At 37.5% G+C, this 19,296-nt stretch overlaps 1 protein-coding gene and 1 long non-coding RNA gene across 4 annotated transcripts in view; one reads left to right on the forward strand and one right to left on the reverse strand.

The window, feature by feature from the left end:
* ZNF385B (zinc finger protein 385B) overlaps positions 1-19,296 on the reverse strand; it is a 267,317-nt gene that overhangs the window by 5,855 nt on the left and 242,166 nt on the right. For all 3 annotated transcript variants that reach the window (XM_034428666.3, XM_034428674.3, XM_034428691.3), the window contains 3 exons: positions 7,560-7,823; positions 2,975-3,153; positions 420-521 (listed from right to left, as the gene is read on the reverse strand). In XM_034428666.3, the coding sequence (XP_034284557.1) occupies positions 420-521; positions 2,975-3,153; positions 7,560-7,823 (545 nt within the window). The remainder of the gene's footprint in view (positions 1-419; positions 522-2,974; positions 3,154-7,559; positions 7,824-19,296) is intronic.
* On the forward strand, positions 12,597-13,904 carry LOC117672185 (uncharacterized). The gene is made up of 3 exons (XR_004593146.3): positions 12,597-12,824; positions 13,200-13,296; positions 13,825-13,904. It is a non-coding gene; the product is annotated as an uncharacterized LOC117672185 (long non-coding RNA).

Raw genomic sequence — 19,296 nt, forward strand, 5'->3', positions numbered from 1 at the left:
AGTGACGATATAACATCTTGTGTTTGAAGAAAAAAGGGAAGGTGGTTTGGTTGTTTACTCGTAGATGTAAATTAGGTACTAATCTGGGGTTTATGCTGAAGCATACCCCTATTGTGGCTTCAGCTTTTACACTGAGAAACTAATAAGCTAATAAAACCTGAAGTACTTCAATTTCATTTTTATAACGAAGGAGGCATATTAGGGTTTTTTTTGTTTTTAAAGGTCAGCTGAAATGTGCTGCACATTAAGATTGAAAATAAGTGTACCTTGAACACTTCCTGAAAAATAATTGCCACTGAGTTTGGTGGAGAGGCTACTTTTGAGGAATGCACACAAATCTCTTTTCTAGACATACTCATGAATGTAGGGGAGGGTAATCAAAGCTTTTCAATAGGATAAGCACACCAGGCAATACTTACCGCTAGAATGTTTGGATTACGCTGTAGTTTGTTGTAAGGACTGTATTTCGGTTTTGTGGGTTTCCCTGCAACTTTGTCCTTGTGCCTTCTGCTAGAAATGTGCTGAAAAATCAATGCAAATGTTCTGTGTAAAACTTATCGGTTGATAACTCTAACCAGTGTATAGTCTCCAAGTAAACATCTCTATTTATTTCAGGGAAAAGTAAGTTGACGAAAGCTCATCTAGGTATTTTACAATGGATATAAAAAGTCTACACACTCCTGTTAAAATACCAGATTTTTGAGATGTAAAAAAATCAGACTAAAATAAATCACTTCAGGATTTTTTCCACCTTTAATATAACATATAAGCTGTACAATTCAATTGAAAAACAAACTGAACCCTTTTAAAGGGGAAAAATGACAATAAAAAACAAGAATAATGTTGCTGCATAAGTGTTCACGCCCTCTTATAAGAAGGGATATGGCTGTGTTCAGAATTAACCAATCACATTCAACCTGGTGTTAAACAATACTCAGTATGCATCTGGTCTGCAAAGAGCTTATAAAGCATCAAAGGGCTCCAAATGTTGGATAGTATCAATTGGGAGAAGGGTAAAAAAAAAAAAATCCAAGGCATTGGATATATCATGGAACACAATGAAGACAGTCATCAGCAAGTGGAGAAAATATGGCACATCAGTGACATTACCAAGAACTGGATGTCCCTTCAATATTGATGAAAAAACAAGAAGAAAACTGGTCCGAGAGGTAGCTAAGAGGCCTACAGCAATGTTAAAGTAGCTGCAGGAGTTTCTGGAAAGTACTGGTTATGTACTACATATGCAACAATCTCTATTCTTCATATGTTTGGGCTTGTGGGGTACAGTGGCAAGACGGAAGCATTTATTTACAAAAACGACATTGGGCCTCACCAGAAGAACATCATGCTCACAGTTTAGTATGTTGGTGGTAACATTATGCTTTGGGGCTGCTTTTTTTAAAACTGAAACTGGGGCTTTAGACAAGGTAGAGAGAATTATGAATAGTTCCAAATATCAGTCAAATTTTGTACAAAACTTTCAGGCTTCTGGAAAAATGCTGAAGATGAAAAGGAATTTCAACATGACAATGACCCAAAGTGTACCTCCAAATCAGGGGTGGGTTCTACTTACCTTGACTACTGGTTTGCAGAGGGGCCGCGCGCCTCTTCTGCGCATGCACAGAAGTGTTTTGGTGACGTCGGAGTCGGTGGGCGGGGCCTCTCACCGGTTTTACTACCATTCTATAGAACTGGTGCAAACCGGGGGCAACCCACCACTGCTCCAATCAACAAAAGAACAGCTTCACCAGAAAAACAAAGTTTTGGAATGGTCCATTCAAAGCCCAGACCCGAAAATCTATAGAGTGATCTGAAAAGCACCGTGCCTCGAAATATCCTCTCAATCTGACAGATTTGGAGTGCTTTTGCAAGAAAGAGTTGGCAAAGTTTCCCAAGACAAGAATTTATCATGCTGATGGGCTCCTACTCCAAAAGACTAAATGCTGTCAGATAATCAAAAAGTGCTGCAACAATGTATTAGTTTAAGGGTATGCACACTTATGCAACCATGTTATTGTAGGGTTTTTATTGTTATTTTCCCCCCTAAAAGATTTCAGTTTGTATTTCAATTGAATTGTACAGCTTTATAACTTACATTAAAGAATACATTAAATTTGAAATGTTTTATTTTGATCTGACTTTTTTACATCCCCAAAACCTGGCATTTTAAGAGGGCTGTGTTGATTTTTTAATATCCACTATACATACTGCATACACTGTATAATATCTGTAGAAACAGGCAACTGTTTAATTCTAACATTAAAAAGCACAAAAATGAACATTAACTTCAAATATGTATGGATCAAGACTTTTCTGGATAACAATAAATTTAAAGGATTTATTGTACAATAATAAGATACCGTAGCAAGATAAATAAGTAGGGAAGATGTGCTGGCAGCCATTGTGTAACAATGATCAATTCTTTCCAACAGAACTGGAAATAAATTTATCAAATTTATGGCCATCCATCTTACACAAGGTGGTATACAACAAAAGCAAAAATTAAAACTTATAATAAAGCCACTTAAAAGTTAAATAAGTAAACAAGACCAACATCACAAGAAGGTTAAAACTGGAATGCTGTATGTGATGCTACCAATCCGTATATTAAAGGCAGAGCAACCATAGCCCACAAAAAGCAGTTGTTAATTTGTTGGTTTTCCTGGCATGGAGAGACATATTGCTGTTATTTGTAAAAGTGACTGGTCTTCTCAGTAACAACATGGTTTCAAATGTTTTACCAATGCTGTTGACCATTAACAAATATTGTCTAAATATTTTCAGCATGACGACAAGGTAACATTATGCATTATGTTATATTTGAAGGCATAACCCTAAATTGAATTTAGTGCTAGTAGCTTGAAAGAGTAGACCTGGGGTATTTTTGATCCCTTTTGATCAAGGGATTTAGCTTGTATCAAATTAAATGATGTTAATTAATGGAATAAGCATGTAATATGTACAAAAGACATACCTGCTTCAGCTGAATTTCTGAATTGACATGGACGTCGCAAATCTCACAATGAAAAGTTTTGTTCTGTAGTCCTGAACCCATACTAGTTCCATGAGTCTTCAATCTGGATCCAGGCCGAGGATAAGATTTAATTGGACCAGCACCATTCCTAGCTTCAACCATTGTCTTGTGCTTGGAACCTGACAAGTGATTATTACAAAAGAATCAGAAAACTTTAACGAGGAAACAAACATTTTTAGTCATTGAAACATTTTTATCCTTTCCTAGGTTTTCTATAAAATAAGTAACTATAAATAAAAAAATTATGGTTGATCTCGGTCATTTTTTATACAGTGTTCTTCAGGTTTTGGAAGTTTTCAAGACACTTTAGAACACATTCACACAGCTATGAGACTGTTCAGGATCTCCCAGTCTCTATTGGCACTGATCAGAAGGATTATTCAAGGTCCAATCTAGGACCAGAGGTTTTGCCTTCCGAACTTTTGGACACATGCTGGAGCCCATCTTCAGCACAAGTCCAAAATCTTAGAAGACAAAACCTCTGGTCCTGGTGACTGGCCCAGATTGGATCCTGCAACATTATTCTGGGACACGTGTATTCGTCATAAAAGGATTACTTATCATACCTTCATTATTAAATCATCCACAACTTCATATGTAAGAAGAGTGTGATTCCCAAAAACTATATCCATTTTTCATCTTTTTAGAATGTTAAAAAAAGGATTCTAGAAAGAAAAGGCTATTTTAAAGTGATAAATTTATGCAGTAAAATGAGTTGCCCAATTTCTTTTTGAACTAATTCTTTTGATTTCCATGTTCTTCTTTTATACATAAAGGAGAAATAATGAATCCTATTTCCTAATAGTACTAATGAGTACAAATTCATTTTTATTTTACTCTTTGACATATCACTACCATTCCCACAGATATTTAAAATTCTCCTTCCAGCATTCTTGCATATTAGTTTTTTCCTAAATATTTTAATCACTTTTATTTTTAATGCCATCACTCTAATTAGCCCTCTTCATCCACATTTAAAACAGTTAAAAAAAATTTCTATCCAAATTACTCTGCATTTTGTACTTCTTGTACAGAGAAATAATCTTATGCTTTAAACCATGAATTTGAAGCAAGCAGATTTTTTATTGGGAGATGCTCTTAAGACAGTCATTATTCTCAATTATTTTTGAACCTTCAAAGAGTCTGATCATTTTATGAACTCTCTCATCTTGTTTATACATATCCATCTGTGTCACCTGGCAGACTCACTCCCAGATCATATTTATTCAGGATGCTGTTGCACAATTCTTTCACCAATGTCATGCCTACCGTGTTTCCCTGAAAATAAAACAGGGTTTTATTTTCTTTTGAACCCCAAAATAAGAGCTTGGCCTTATTATCAGGGGTCTTATTATTTTGGGGGTGCTCATGATTGCTGCTGTGTTGCACTGTAGCCACTCGTCAGCTGTTCGCCAGAGGCCGTGCCCGCATCCTTACGTCCCTGTGCCTGGCTCTTCGGGAGCCTGCTCGCAAGAGAGCAGCTGCCCGGCACCTCTTGCCACTTGGTGCTCACCCAGGTCTATGCAGCTGCCCTAGCTCCCGAAGACTTGGCAGCAGGCGGCTGGCCCAACTGGCCTCTTCTCCGCTTCCAGACGGGGTTTGAAAGCTGCAGAGGAAGCCAGTCTCAGTGCTGGGATGGCGGCGGTCCGGAATCCCCATGTGGGGCTGCGGCTCCCTCACCCTTCGCCACCTCTCTGCCCCGGCTGCCAGAGGCCTCTCTGCCCCGGCTCCCGAAGACTCGGCAGCAGGTAGCTGGCCTGACTTATTTTCGGGGGAGGGCATATATTTACGCCCACCCCAAAAATCAGTCTTGGCCTTATTTTCAGGACATGTTGTATTATCGGGGAAACATGGTAGTTCCTCCATTATTGCCATTCACTGGAGCATTATCCGCAACTATCTCTAACCTATGGCTTTCTTCTCTCATATGCACCGACAAGAACTTTAATGATACTAATTCCAATTCATATTTTCCTATACTTTTTAGTTCATAGTTAATACTTTGATTTATAGTTCAAGTTACATCTTCCATTTTTCTGCAGGTATTCAGCAATTCCATGCCACAAGATCAGATCAATTCTATTCCAATTTTCTTACATCCTTCGTCTTTTTTTAATTTCACACAAAATAATTATTTTTCTTTTTATATTTCACTAGTTCATGCATACTCCTCATAATTTACTTCTGATAACATTCCAAATTGCAATCTTCCATATGTCACCAAGTGGGTCCATAGATATAGACTTCTGCTATCCACCATGGCTTCGGTCAATTAAGACCAAATAAGTCTATATCTATGGGCCCACTGCAGTAACATAATGCTTTCTAGTAAGATGTGGGGGCCATGTCTGCTTTTTAGCCTCAGCTGCTTGACTCCCATATGTATCCCAGTTAGAATTGAAGTCATCTTACCTTTGCAAGACAAGCTAGTCATGCAGATAACCCAAAGAGAAGGTTACTAGCCTTTGTTGTATCTGTTAATGTACTGATATGACAATCAGTTTTGACATATCTCAGGCAGTGGGCTACAGACACAAGCAAGGTCTGGTTTTGCCTAAAGCATATTTGCACTATTCTAAGCAAGCCAGGTTCTAATACTCTGCTGCAAGTAACACTTTGTTCCTTGCATTCCACCAGTTAGGAGATATATGCAATATATTGAAATACACAAGGATGGAAAAACAATTGTTTTTCTCTTTTAAATCACTGTTATAGCAGAAGATACATTTTTCTGAAAATTTTCAAAAAGTCAATTTCTAATATAGAGATCAATATCCTGTGTTTTTTTTACAACTTGAATATGAAGAAGCGCAAAGGTTCGGGGACAAAGGTTTTTTTTTTCCATTCACCAATTCTTTGCAGTTGAGCTTTCAAAGAAAATATAGCTATAAACACAGTAAATTAGCCATTTGTGGTAAGCCTCTTAGTGTATGCTGCTTAGCATTTCTGCTTTACTCCTTGCGATGGAGGTAGTATTTTAAGATTCAGTGCAGCGTAAATAGCTATTTGTGTAAGGACTACAGGTGGAGAGATTCAGTGGTTCAATAGTCTCTTCTGGGCTGACCATGGAAGCTGGGTAACCTTCAGCTAATCACTAAGCACAATTTACCTCAGACGTTTGTTGTATGGTAAGAATAAAACTATTATGTACATTGCCTTGAGTAACTAGAGAAAATACGAAGCACAGACCTAGTATAAAAACAGAATTAAGCAAGTAGAATAGGAGAAAACTGTTTCTTGCTTGCTTGCTTAGGAATCCTGCTTAACATTCTAGTCCCAGCATTCTCTTTAACTCTGAAATTTTCTAAAATTAATTCCAGAATTGGAGTGTGTAGTTCCTTCAATCATTTTTATGTCTCTCTGCCATCTACTGATGCACAGTATGATTAATTAAAATTGAAACACTTAATTGATTTGCATATGTGCTTCTGTGTATTAACACAACACAAGCAGAATCTTGATACAACCAGCATACTTGGTTTTTATTTTTTAAATAAAATAAAACGACAAGAAATCCCAGATAATTGGTCAGGCAAGGGGGTAGTCTGCACATCACCTGTGAAGGTCTACATGCCAATAGCCTATAGGGCACAAGTTTGCATAGGGCAGGAGCAGCTCTCTTCTCTTCTTCCTTACACGAAGAAGAATCTAAATATATAATTACAAATTGTCCCTAAGTGACAACCACCTTCTTTGTTGATTCTTATATCAACTTTACTTTTGGTCCTGATGCTAGATAAGTGGGACAAACAGAGCAGGCATGCATTTCTGTGTAACACCCAACACTATAGCAAAGAGAATTACAAGTTTTAATATTTTTGTTATACTATTTATTTGTAATCCTAGATAAAAAAGTTGAGGCTAACCTTATGGCACATAATTATAATCATATATTATTTCTAGCCTTGCTTTTATATATTGAAATTAGCAGGCCCAACGTTTAGTCAAAACAGTCTCTCTTTTTTTTTTGGCAATGCATTTTCTCCTATTGGATTGTGTGAGTGTAAGCCAAAGTCATGGAAAAATATGTGAGAAAACATTGGAATGGCAAGATCATAATAGAGAATGATTACTGGCAAAGCTGGCAAGTAGAATACCAGCGAAGGTCTTTTCATTAACTACTGAATGGGGGCTTTAATAAGGTGGATCTAAACAGGTTCTCTTGAAATCTTTAAGTACTGAGATGTGACCTGCCGAATCTCCTCCTAGTATTAGGATGTAAAATACAGGGCTGAGAGAAACCATTTATCTGGACAACAAGGGCATTCATGGAAAATAGGTTTATTAAGCAGTGTAACCAGATGAATAAGATCTTTAATAAAGAACAGAATTTATGCTTCCTGGGCTGTCGAGAGGAAGGAAGCTAGTACAGTAATTGCCACAATATATTTTAAATGAAACATCCTTTCCTTTTCAAGAAAAAAAAAATGACCTGACAAAACGTTACACACACTGCCTAAATTTTCTAAAACATACAGTTATGCATTTAATTAATGCATCTGTTATGCATCTGGTAAAGACTCACCTGTGTTGTGTGCTTCTAACTGAGATAAAGAATTCACAGCCACTTTGCATAATGAACAATACAGTAATTTTTTGGCTTTCTCCTCTTCGGATTCAGAAATGGCAATTGTGGTCCCATTTGTGCTCTTGGAAGAAACTGGCCACAAAGGTGTGGTTATTGTAGCTGCTGCTACTGCTGCTGCTGCACTGACAGACTCAGATATAAAGGTGACCGTTTCAGCCCTTGAAAGTTGACTAGAGTCATTAGCTTTCAGAATTGCCCTGTCTTAAAGAGAAGGAGAGAAAGAATGAATACGGGGCTGACAAATTCTAGCAATACCATTTCAACAATTCCTCGAAGGAGTCTTCCTCAATCAGCCCCCATAATGTATTGATGCTATAATTCCCAGAAATCCCAAATTGTCAAAGGTCACACTGTCTGGAAATTCTTGCCCTGACACACCTGGAAGGCATGAGGTTGACAAAGGCTAATTTCTGACATCTTTCACAGCAATTTCTTTAAGAGGAAAACCTTATATTAATCAGAGTTTGATGGAACTCACCTCAGAAATCTCAGGTGGCTCATGAAGAAAAAATGATATACCTAAATAATCAATGCCCATATTCTTAAAATAATAATTTCAGCTTTTTTTATCCGGCTACAGCTATATGAAGAAAAGCATCTGTAAAATAATTGTATTGGACAGAATAGACCTTTCTGCTTGCCTTATACGGGGGTGGAATATTCTGAAACTTACTAGTAATGTCAGAATGAGCCAAATGAAACAAAAATTAACAATTGAATATAGACCATATGCTAGGAACCCTTCCACTTTTTAATGTAACAGTCTGTCTTCTCACCTGCTTGTATATGCATTAGTCTGTCCACTTCAGTTGCATATTTTCTCAGCTATTCTAAGACACTTTCTTACATGAAATTTTACAAAATTAAAAATGATTATTCAAAAGTTAAAATGTAAAACTCAAAAGCTTTGAACAAAACAGAGCTTCTTGAGATATGAGTTAAGAAACATCTTCAAAGGAAATATATCAGTGTTCCCCAAAGGAGATGGATTACATTGATCTTCTGGGGGAAAAGAGAACTGCCCCAAGAATTGCAACCCCCCCCTCCCAAAGTTAACATCGGCTTGCTAGCAGCTCTGTCCAGGGCTTCCCCATCACAGGAGGGCTTTGCCTTCTGGTGTTAATCCCATGCCATGGGAAACTGTGGTCTTGCTTCTTTGAAATGTGACTCCATTCACAAGGATTCAACTCAGCTTATGTCATGAAGCAAGCGAATGTGCCTGTATGGGGGCCAGCTGTTTCCAACAGGATATGCTGTCCTAAAACAGGCCAGGCAAAAATTGGCAGAGAGGCAATTTCACTGTAATTCCTAAGAGCAATCCAGCATGGATACCACAAGACCTTTCTGCTTTACACTGATTGCCAGTTTGTTTTTGAAGAGATAAAAAATGGACAAGCTGCTTCTAGATGAGTTACTTCTTCCAAGTGACTGGGCCTAAGTTATTGAGGGTTTTAAAGTTAATAAAGACTTAAACCACGTGGGCTGGTTAATTTGAAATATCTTTTTCAGGATGGCGGTCCCCTCCACAGCTCACTGAAGCTATCAAAGTGCTTTGCCTAAGGATTTTGTCTTAATGGCAGTATAGAAGCCAGGCCTGATATAAAGCTGCATCAGTTCTTCAGAATTTGCTTCCTTGATAAGAGGCCTAACTTAGCTTTGTTTTTGTTTTTTATGTTCTTGAGACAGTCTCTTGGGCAGGCAGAATTGTAATAATTATTAATTTAAAATGTATTTTTAATGCTGTATTCTTAGGTTTAGTAATCATCTTTTTATTGTCAACCAGAAGACATTTTGCTAGTCAATGGTTTATTAAGATTAATGAAAATATAATTTACGATGCAGGATTTTGCATGTAACTGCAGCCATGACTGAATGTTCATTGTTATATCCAGTGGTAGGATTCAGTCAGTTTGCACCACTTCGGGAGAACTGGTTGTTAACTTTCTGAGCAGTTTGGTGAACTGGTTGTTGGAAGAAATCATTAGGGCAGAGAACCGGTTGTTAAATTATTTGAATCCCACTGCTGGAGCATTAGATTTCTTTAACCTTGGATTTAGCTGAGCTGCATACAGCCCGACTACTCTCTTTTAAGGAAAGTGATACTACAAGTGATACAAAATATAGAAGAAAAGTACCCTAAGAAGAGATAAATAGAAGAAATTAAAGACAGAGGATCAGAGAAAGGGAAATCTAACTAAATCTCTTTACACCCACACCATTCCTTTCTATCCTTGCAAAACATCCTCATTTCCACTACATGGAATTCCATGCACTAATTCACACACTGCATTTGTTATTCAAATTTATTTCCCTCTTTTTGAAGATATTATCAGCCCCATCCAACCATGACTTCTCAGTTTTCTCTCTTCTTTCAACCCTTTCATTCTTAATATAATTATTGTGTGATTTGATCTTCATTAATTCTTGCATATTCTATGTATATGATCAAACAACCTCAATGTACTTCTTTCATACTAGTTGCTAACTTCTGGATTCATATTAACTCAGCACCCTTTAATTCCCTCTCTCTTCTTGTTTCATCTAACACATTCTAAAGTATCCCACTCCCACTGCATTCAACATGCTGCTATGCTTCTTCTGACATATCCAACTCTCAAATTCATACAATAAAGAATGTATAAATATTCTTATACATAGCCATTTTTGTTTCTTTTGACAAAGATTTATTCCTCGCAAAAGAACAATGTGCTAACCATTATCTTCCTATCCAAATTTGCACCTTCTTTAATAAATCATTATTTTAAAATTTGTCCTTGCATTTTTCCATCTTTCATAAACTGACTACCTAAATGCCCATCTTAATAATTTCTTCCCTTTTTTTGCCACGTACTATATGTATAACTTTCTATTGTTCACATTACAAGTTTATTTAAATTATGTATTTTCTCTGTCAATACAATTACTTTGATGTTTGATGCATTGGTTTTTACACCCATGCTCCTCATTGCAATATGAAATCCAATCTAATATTCACTGCAAATAATTCAGATCCTCAACCAACAAAGCACTTTTTGCATACAAAGGTCTGCACGTATTTATATCTCCAATCAAAACACCTCTGTTGTTAATATAGTAATTTTGTCTTAGTCCACATCCTTTTATTCCCACACTTTTTTTTTTTTTTGCTTTAATTTATATGCCGCCCTTCTCCGGACACTCAGGGTGGCTTACAATGCGTTAAGCAATAGCCTTCATACTTTTTGTATATTTATACAAAGTCAGCTTATTGCCCCCACAATCTGGGTCCTCATTTCACCTACCTTTGAAAGGATGGAAGGCTGAGTCAACCTTGAGTTTAATTTACTTATGCAGTATAGATGCCCTATCATATTCAGTAACCAACGTAAACTCTCTGTTTGTTGCATAATTCCACCCTCTTCATTTTATCATATGCTTTTTCTAAATCAATAAGCATATTGTAACTTACTTTCCCACCTTTCTCAGCAACATGTCGAAGAGCAAAACTCTACTCTGCATGCCCCCTGCTGAGCAAAAAGTCATATTGCACTTCTGAGATTTTGCTCTTTATCACTCCATATACCTTTTTGATGAGAATTATACTGAGCACTTCCCAGACACATTTAACAAACTAATCTCCATTTACCATTGCTACTTTTTCGTTGTATAAGTGAACAATAATATTCTTACAATCATCAGGCAAAGATGTGGTCTTCATAGGTTAAACAAATTGTGTAGCTATTCCATAAGCAAACCACCTCCATATTTGTATACTTCTCTGGTTATATCATCTGCACCTACAGTCTGACCAATTTTGAATGTTCTCATTTAAGCATTTATAGCTTTACATTAATTAATTTTTCTTGAACACCTGAATCTAGACTGGCAAGAGTCTAGATCAGGGGTGTCAAACTTGATTTCATTGAGAGCCGCATCAGTGTTGTGTTTGACCTCGGGGAGCTGGGCTGGGCATGGCCAGGGTGAGCATAGCCAGAGTGGATGTGGCCAGCTCAACGCCACTCATGTTGGGGGCACCGGTGGTGGCCTGAGTGCTCTGCTAGTGAAAACAGGTTCCCGAACTCTGTTTTCGGCTGCAATGGCCTCCTGCAACCCTCTGACAGCAAAAAACAGAGCTCGGGAGGGCCGAGGCAGAGGCACCGTGGGCCAGTCCTTTGCTGTTCCCAGGGTGGCCCCATGGGCCAGATCTGACCGTGGACCTTAAGTTTGACACCCCTGGTCTAGGTGTTCCACTTCTTTCAAAGCTCTCTGTCATTACAATCTCACCATAATCTCAACAGCCTTCTTGGGGAAGAAGGGGAGGTTAAAAGTAGGGCTATATATCCAACTCTGTTGGATGTAGGATTGCTTCTTTAAATGGGAATAGACAAAGGTTCAAAGTTGCTGAAACCTTCCTCTTCTACAAAGTGGTGTCAAATAAAGCCTCTAATCCAGCCTTTAATTCTTTCCTTGTCTGTTTTTACTAGCCAAAATGGACAGGGATCAAATTCAGAAGCAGCAGAGCTCTTCTTATTCTGCCTACTTCCTTGAGATCCACAAGCTCACAACCCAAATATTCTGTCTACGTTCTTGAGATCCACAAGCTCACAACTCAAGCAACAGTACCAGGCATTTTGTCTCTCCATGTAGAGTGAATATCAGCAAATTTATTCATTAAATGATTGATCAAACAATCACACGCTGCTGGTTTGATTGGTTTTCTGCCTCACCTTCTCCTCCTGGCCCATTCTCTACCCTTATTACATTGGCTGGAATCCAGTAAGGGTGAAGAAGACCTCCTAACCATCCTTATCATTTCTCTAGCATCCGTGCCGCTCAAATATTTCATGAAAATAATGACATAGGCAGTGTGATGTCACAATGCAAATTCTGTCCCTTACATACTTTTGTGAGACACCATGATGCAAGCACAAAGAGTAGTTTACATTCTGACATACAGTACATCGTGTCATTTGCTTTCTTATCCCACTGTGGGAACTTATCCCACTGTTCTATGTAAATTGGCTCTATTTTTAACAGAGATGTTTGATCTTTGAATCATTTACACAGACCCTATTTACATAATGTGGCAGGGCATACCATAACAAGGTTTGGTTTACCTTTACCTGGTACTACCCTTAAGTCTCTTGATTAATGCTATGGACGTGCAAAACTACACAAACCATTTCAAGCATCTAACAATGGCTGATGCCCAAATTGAAACATGTAAATTTGTTCTGGATATGGAACGAAATGAGCCTTTTTTTCCAGATATAGATAAAATACTGTTTCTCTGAGCAGAAGTGTTTTTCGAAAATCAGAGGGACTTATGAAAGAATGGGGAAAAGCCACAACTATTGGCGATGGAAGCTGAGGAGAAGGAAGGTTTTGAAGATAAGGGAGCATGTCAGTGTGATATGCTATGATAGGACACCGGCAGTGGTGGCCAAGGGGAGGAAGGACTAGGAATATTGGCTCTGCCACTCTGGGAGCTGTTAAGATAGAAGAGGGAAATAAAAATAACGCACATCAATCCTGACCTACTCATCCAGTGAAATCATTCTAAGGTTTCTTTTTGCTTGTTTTTTTCTTTCCCCCTAGCTAAAATCTGGAACAATAACAAAAATGCCCTGGACTGACAGCAACAAGAACCAACCTGGCACAGCATCTTTTCTCTTGGAAAAGAAAATCTTTGCTGGTGAGTATATTAGACTGAGAGATCAAAATCAGATAATACATTGCAATGACAAAATTAACACCACTGTATATCCGTAACCGAAGCTTAATTAATTAATTAAGCAGTAACGGCTTCCTTATATACAACACATTATACAGCATGATTTAGACATTTGAAATATGGTTTATCAGAAATAAATAGAAACCTTCTGCAACCATTCTGGAGTTGGCTGAAATGGCAAAATTGACTATTTTGCTTAAAGAAAGGAACATAAGTACTTTTGTTTCCACATGGGAACCGCTTTTGAACTTCATGCTTGATGTGGAAAAGAATGACATCTTGATTTTAGGTTTTACTAATTAGACTATTGTAGAAATGACTGGTTCATACTATTATGATAAATCAAAAAGTGATGATTTGTTGTTAATGCCTTATTCTTCTGTAACAGAGAGAGTTGGAAGTCAATGTTTCTTTTTCTTTTTCTTCCCCTATTCTTCCTCTCTTTTCCCCCTTCCCCCTCACTGTCCTCTTATTTGCTTTTGTACTTAGTATTTTATAATAAACTTATAACTTAATAAAAAACTATTAGAAAAATAAATAAATAAATAAATAGAAACCAACAACAATAATTAATGCTTAATGTAAAACCCTGGTGGCCCCCAGGGGGAGAGCCTTCTTTGTGAGGGTACCCGGCCTCTGGAATGAGCTTCCTCCCGGAATACGACTGATCCCGGATCTCCGCACTTTCCATAAGGCCCTGAAGACGTTTTTATTTCAGCAAGCCGGCCTAGCCTAATTAGGTTTTTTATGGGTTAGTTTTTAATTGTATAGCTTTGGGGTTTTAAATTGGGGGCTGATTGATTTAATTTATTTTAGCTATCTTAACTTTTATATTGTATGTATTTTAATTTCGGCTGTTCACCGCCCTGAGTCCCTAGGGAGAGAAGGGCGGTATATAAATTCAAATATAAATAAATAAATAAATAAATAAATAAATAAATAAATAAATAAATAAATAAATAAATATGTAAATTGTGGTTAGTAAAAAATAACTAGGTTAACCTAGTAATAATTTATTTGTTCTTATTATCTTTTATATTCTATTATTTAAGAATAAAATATTTTAAAAATGTTCTGGGTTTTGTTCCTGCTGAATAGAAATATTTACAGAATTTACCAAACGTTTTAGTTTTGGGATGAAAACAAAACACATTTTCCATTTTGTGTACCTTATTAGCTAACAGCAAACATATGTTAGCATGATATGCAAATACACTCAGTGGTGGAATCCAATTAATTAAGCTTGATGACAGTGCCAGGGATAATGATCTTACAGGTATATCTTCTATAAATGTAACAGATTGGTAATTCTACTGCAGCAGTAAATGAAAATGGTTACTCTTTCATATTCGTACTTTATAGTCTGTAGTCACCACATCTAATCTATATTACTTGTATTACGGTACAGCAAAACTTAAATTGGAGGGCTCGGGATAGGGGTTGCTCCTCTATCCTGGTCCTATTAGATCTCTCAGCGGCTTTTGATACCATTGACCATGGTATCATGCTGCGCGGTTGGAGGGGCTGGGAGTGGGGGGCACCGTTCTACGGTGGTTCTCCTCCTACCTCTCCGACCGGACGCAGTCAGTGTTGGCAGGGGGGCAGAGGTCGACCCCAAGGCGCCTTGTGTGTGGGGTGCCGCAGGGATCGGTCCTCTCACCCCTTCTGTTCAACATTTATGTGAAGCCGCTGGGCGAGATCATCCGTGGCTTCGGGGTGGAATTCCATCAGTACGCTGACGATACTCAGCTGTACATCTCCACCCCAGGTCATCCCAACGATGCCCTTAAAGTGATGTCCCGGTGCTTGGAGGCCGTGCGGATCTGGATGGGGAGTAACAGGCTTCACCTCACCCTTCCAAGACCGAGTGACTGTGGCTTCTGGTGTCCCGATATAGCCAGCTGGTGCCATCGCTGGCTATTGGGGGCGAGTTATTGGCCCCCACGGAGAGGGCTCACAACTTGGGTGTCCTCCTGGATGCACGGCTGTCTTTAGAAGAGCATATGACGGCCGTGGCCAGGGGGGCTTTTCATCAGGTTCGCCTGATTCTGTAGATAAAGTCTACTCAGAACTATGTATTTACACCCTTTACTCTTGTATGAAGGATCAGCCCAGGAAAACGTCTGATGAAAAACTGAAAACATTGGAAATTCTAATATTGCAGCACTAGACAAAGGATCTGAGCAACAACATAGCCAATGTTGCCTGGCCATGGGACATTATTTATAGAGGGTCTTACATAATACTCAAAGATGAATGGAACTTTATTTTTTAAAGTATGCAGTAGACTCCTTCGCATAATAAATTTAGTTTTGCCCAAAGTTCTAAGAAAAAAAGGGGAAATCTTAACTGTTTTCCAATTCTTAATAAAAAATGTTTATTTACATTGAAATCTTAAACAAATAAAGCCATATTTAGTTCTAGGCAGGGTTTCAGGAAATCTGTTGTCCCTTATGCTGTTGAAACCTTTGACTATTTTATTAATACTTTCCCTTCATACACTGATTCAGCAGATAAGGCTCTGTTTTTTCTAGTTTGATTTCTAGTTTTCTACAGAAGTCACAATTATTGCAATACACACTAAAACTCCCAAAAATGCCAAGCTATTTTAAAATATCTGCATTGAACTGTATCCCTTCTGCAAACATGCTGGCATTTTTCTTTAATACTATTGACAGCAGATTACAAAGTATGAGTATGAAAGAGTCCAAGTTGCAGAGAGTAACCTTTTTAATTTACTGCTCTAGTAGAAATGTCAACAGAACTTCCTTTTATTTCAAAGGAAAACTAAAAAGATTGTAAAAGACCCTCAAGACTGCAGTTTATAAATACAGGAAGAAATAGCAGGTTCATTACCACTTTCTGTGCTGTATGCTACTGTTTCTTGAAAATCTTGGCAAATCTAATCAGCAAATGGGTGGAAGGGTTTTAGATGACATGTCACTAGATCTCATATACTAAAATACTGTGTGTGGCAAGATATGCATCTTGAAAAGTACAGTATAATCTGATCCGAAAATGCCTGAGAGGCCAATTACATCCTTTTCTATCATTTTATCATCTGAATACAGCACACTAATGCAAAAATTCATATTTGACTGAATCTAAACTCCTCTCCCTCCTTGCTAGATTATTTTCTTAGGCAACAGTATGTCCCAATGTAAATCTATATCTTAGACCAGTTTTCTTCTGACTTAGCCTTAAACTAAATGCTGCAGGAAGAACTACTACTCAAGCCATTCAAGGGTCTGACTGGTCATTTAATTTGTCCTCCTTGATAATTAGTTTCACTTCCTTATTGGGTGAATCTGCTTTGCCTTTTGACTGACAGCGAGTATGAGACTGGCAGTGAGTATGGAAAGTCCAAAGAAATCATTCTGTAAGTATAGTGAAACCTTAAGGTTTTTTAATTTTAGGAACTTAACCTGTACATTTAGTTTGATAATTTTTTTAAAAATGTAACCGAGCATTTCTGACTCCTGTAGCTGAATTTTGTAATAAATATACTAAATTGAAAATGGAAAATTTTAATCTCTTTGCCTAGCCCTAGAAAGTTTCATATTTATATACTAGACTGTTAGATACACACGCCTGCGTCTTCAGGAAGGAAAAATAAAAGCTCTAGAAAAGGGGGTGTCGTTTTCTAATTGATATTCCCCAGAAGATAGTCTCATCTGTTCAAGCTGAGGTTGAATTCCTTGTGTGTCCAATCACACTTGGCCAATAAAGAATTCTATTCTATGTTACTTATAAGAAATAAAGTAACATAGAATGGAATTCTTTATTGGCCAAGTGTGATTGGACACACAAAGAATTTGTCTTTGGTGTATATGCTCTCAGTGTACATAAGGAGAATAAAATACATTCATCAAGAATAAAAAGATACAATACTTTGTGATAGTCAAGGTTACTAATAAGCTATCATAAGGTGGCCTCAGAAATACTTAAGAAAAGGTGACCTAAGTGGTCAATTTGGAAGTGCAGTTAACTCTGCTGGTTATCCAAAGATTTAATTAATGCTTGATGAGCTTTAGTTATTGCTTGAATGGGGAGGGGGCATGAAGAGAGAAGAATGGACTACGGCCCAAGTTATCCACTCTGGATGGGAAATTCTGGGAATCACACATCTTAAAGTTACCAAAGTTGAGAAACATTGAATTAAAGTATCGGTAAACTAGTAAAGGGTGTTCCCTCCAGAGAAAAAGAGGAACACAAGAATGAAATTTCAAATAAATTTACCATGATTTTGTTCAAAATAAGATGGGGCAGTGAGAAACTTGGATAGGCTTTCAAGATGCTATTATTCTACCTTATTACAGTAAAAACCATTCGTGAAATCCCTGTCATGCTTATTTCTTGGTCTACTTCAAAGAGTTGTCACCACCCAAAAGAGAATAACTTGTAGCATATTATATCATATAGCCGTGATAGCGAACCTATGGCACGTGTGCCGGAAGTGGCATGTAGAGCCATCTCTCTGGGCATGCCAGATGTTGCCCTTTGCTCTTCTGGGTTCTGGGTGCACACATGCGCATAGGCCAGCTGGTCTTCGCGCACGTGCGAGCACCGGAAACAGAAGAGCAGCTCCCTGGCGTGCATGTGCATGCCGGGGAACTGCTCTTCTGGTTTCCAGAACTTCCACGCATGCATGCCAGGGAGCTGCTCTTCCGTTTTTTGGTGCTCCTTGCACATGCGCGCATTCCCATTTTGGCATTTAGTGCCGAAAAGGTTCGATAACACTGTCATATAGGTTGGGAGAAAGAGAGACAAGACAAGAATTTGAACTTTGATTTCACTATAAATGGGGTTTGCGTTTGTTATACTGCAGTAACTAAAATTCCTTCTTAATGGGTTTGTAGCTTTTGATCAAAGCATTTACTTATGATAAATTTTGTTTCATTGAAAGGCCATTTGTCTGTTTCTATTCCATCTTAGAGAGAGAAACCTGACAACAGGAGAGCAGTTGTATTCTCCTACATGTTATTCCCTAAAACAGATAGGGAGAGATAAAGTGCTTTTGATATTGGAGTAGCCTTGATGATAACTTTAGAAATTTATCTAATTATGCTTTTAAAACTAATCTAAATCCTTTAAAGATATAATCATTTTACCTCGTGCAATGAAGTCCCTTATTTAACTAGCCTCTGTGTGAAGAAACCTGAGTGCAACCACTGCAGCTGATACCACATTTTGTGGTGATAAATTCCATACCTGTACTCTATGTTAAATATTTAAAATGTAAATGAAAGTGATACAACGAAAAAAGTGTTGGATTTTTAATTTGTGGGTATAAAAGCTCACCCATGTCCAGAAGTAAATCTAAAATATAGTTTGGATTTCCAAAATTCCTCCAAACTAGGTGGTTTGATCTTTTTTTGAGAAAATGGGAGAATACATATTGCTTCCTATTGGGAAATTATATTGACTTTTTAACTTACTTCACAAATTATGTGACTAATATACAAGATATACTTCTGCATAAAAATTGGTATGCTAGAAGAATGTGCTCTGTGTTATATATAACCATCTAAGACATTCAGATGTATAGTTTGTTTGGGAAATGCATGATCGATATCATATGTGCTGCAGATTATCATATCTTTCTTATTTTTATTTATTGGGGAAAAATAAAGTTAACTCTTATTAAATTTAATTATTAAAGCAAGGACTGCCAAACATCTCAATAATAAATACATTTTCTTAAAAAATTAACATGATCTTGGAGTAGAATCTAAGAAAATACTTAGGAATTGTGAAACCCCAAATACTATGGAAAAGTCACAAATACTACAGAGTTTGGGAAATGAAAAATTAGGAATAAATGCTGGAATTTCACAACTAAGCTCCTGTTGACACCAGAGGGAATAAATCATATGCTGAGTGGCTCACAGGGAGCAAAAGACTCTACATTTGTATTCTGAAATGCATCTCTAGAGCTCTTTTATGTAATTCAAAATATAT

This window comes from Pantherophis guttatus, chromosome 1 (genome assembly GCF_059756535.1).
Source record: "Pantherophis guttatus breed Tessera chromosome 1, ASM5975653v1, whole genome shotgun sequence".
NCBI classification, from domain to species: Eukaryota; Metazoa; Chordata; class Lepidosauria; order Squamata; family Colubridae; genus Pantherophis; species Pantherophis guttatus.